Raw genomic sequence first — 1,344 nt, forward strand, 5'->3', positions numbered from 1 at the left:
TTATTACTAAAAATTATTTTATTATTTAATGAGAATCAGTGCTAGATTTATTAATTATTATATAAATGTAATAGGCACATAAAAATCGAGATTAGGGATAGTAATCAATATAATCGTTTCCAAAACGTGAAACAATCGGTTCAACTGGATTTTCGACGTATTCGGGCACTTGTATTTCTGGTTTTTGACAGGCTAGAGCTCCACATCTATTTTTGCAACATTTTAATGTCCCTTTGCAATCGTTGTCGCCATTACAAGTCGATGTGCATACCCATCTTCCTGTCGGTACCAATGGGCAAGATCCTGGTTTCTCTGCTCAACACACAGATTATTTAATTTTTTAATTATAAATTTGTAAACTTATTATTAATTTATTGTGCTTTTCTATTAATATTATTACAATATTCTAGTTATAATACACAATAATTATGACAATAAAAAATTATCAAAATTGTAACTGTTCAGGAGAATAAAATAGTTTCCTCTTTAAAAGTTTTTTTCTTTATAAGTTGCAACAGAAGTGGAAAAAAATTATATGCATTAGAGCCAACAAATATTTCTTAAAAATATGTTGATAAAATTATATAAATTAATAAAGTATATAAATTTTGTTTTATTATAAAGTTTACAATTAGTGTAATATTAAATTTTGTAGTAAAATAATAATAATTGTTTAAACATGTCGGATGTCAATATTTCTGTTTCAGATTAACAAATCAGGCACAATATATCGAAGAAATTATTCACCTGTTTGAGATTGCGTCATCGTGACGGGCATAGAGCAAATGGAACCGCCACATCGAGTCTGACAACATTTGCCGATTCCCACGCAATGTGCGTCAACGTAACAGGATCGTCCGCAGAACTGCACAGGTAAGGCAGGTGGACACGAACCTGGTTTGGTCGCATATCCGTTTTGTGTTTTCACAATAGTGATCATCGCCACAAAGACTAGAGATACGACTAGCAATCTCATTTTTTTGCCGGACACTATAACACTTGTGATCTTGCGTGTTAGGAGCTATGGATGATAAATATTTCATTTTTTATTAGAATGAGAGTAAGTTAAAAAGTTCGATAATTTGATCTGCTATAGATGTTAAGTAGTAAACTTGTATAAAATTATAAAATTTTAGTTGGAATTTGAAAGTACTATGAAAAAATGAATTTTAATAATGTTTTATGACGAATTTTAATAATTAATTTCAATGATAGTAGAGAAAGAGAAAAGAGAAAATATAAACAAAAGCTAATTTTGAAAAAAATGCATTAAAAATTTTTTGTCTTGTAATATTTTCGGAAGCTGCAATTATATTAGCAATAAATTTAATTGTGTATATATAT

General features: G+C 28.7%; 1 protein-coding gene across 1 annotated transcript in view; it reads right to left on the minus strand.

Annotated features, from left to right (window-relative positions):
* LOC108685609 (WAP four-disulfide core domain protein 2-like) overlaps positions 1-1,344 on the minus strand; it is a 1,807-nt gene continuing 463 nt past the window's right edge. Inside the window, exons 2-3 of the mRNA XM_018190481.1 lie at positions 748-1,021; positions 1-312 (exon numbers count right to left, since the gene is read on the minus strand). Coding sequence (XP_018045970.1) covers positions 92-312; positions 748-976 — 450 coding nt within the window. The 5' untranslated portion in view covers positions 977-1,021 and the 3' untranslated portion in view covers positions 1-91. The remainder of the gene's footprint in view (positions 313-747; positions 1,022-1,344) is intronic.

The sequence above is a fragment of the Atta colombica genome, unplaced genomic scaffold (assembly GCF_001594045.1).
Source record: "Atta colombica isolate Treedump-2 unplaced genomic scaffold, Acol1.0 scaffold155, whole genome shotgun sequence".
NCBI lineage: Eukaryota > Metazoa > Arthropoda > Insecta > Hymenoptera > Formicidae > Atta > Atta colombica.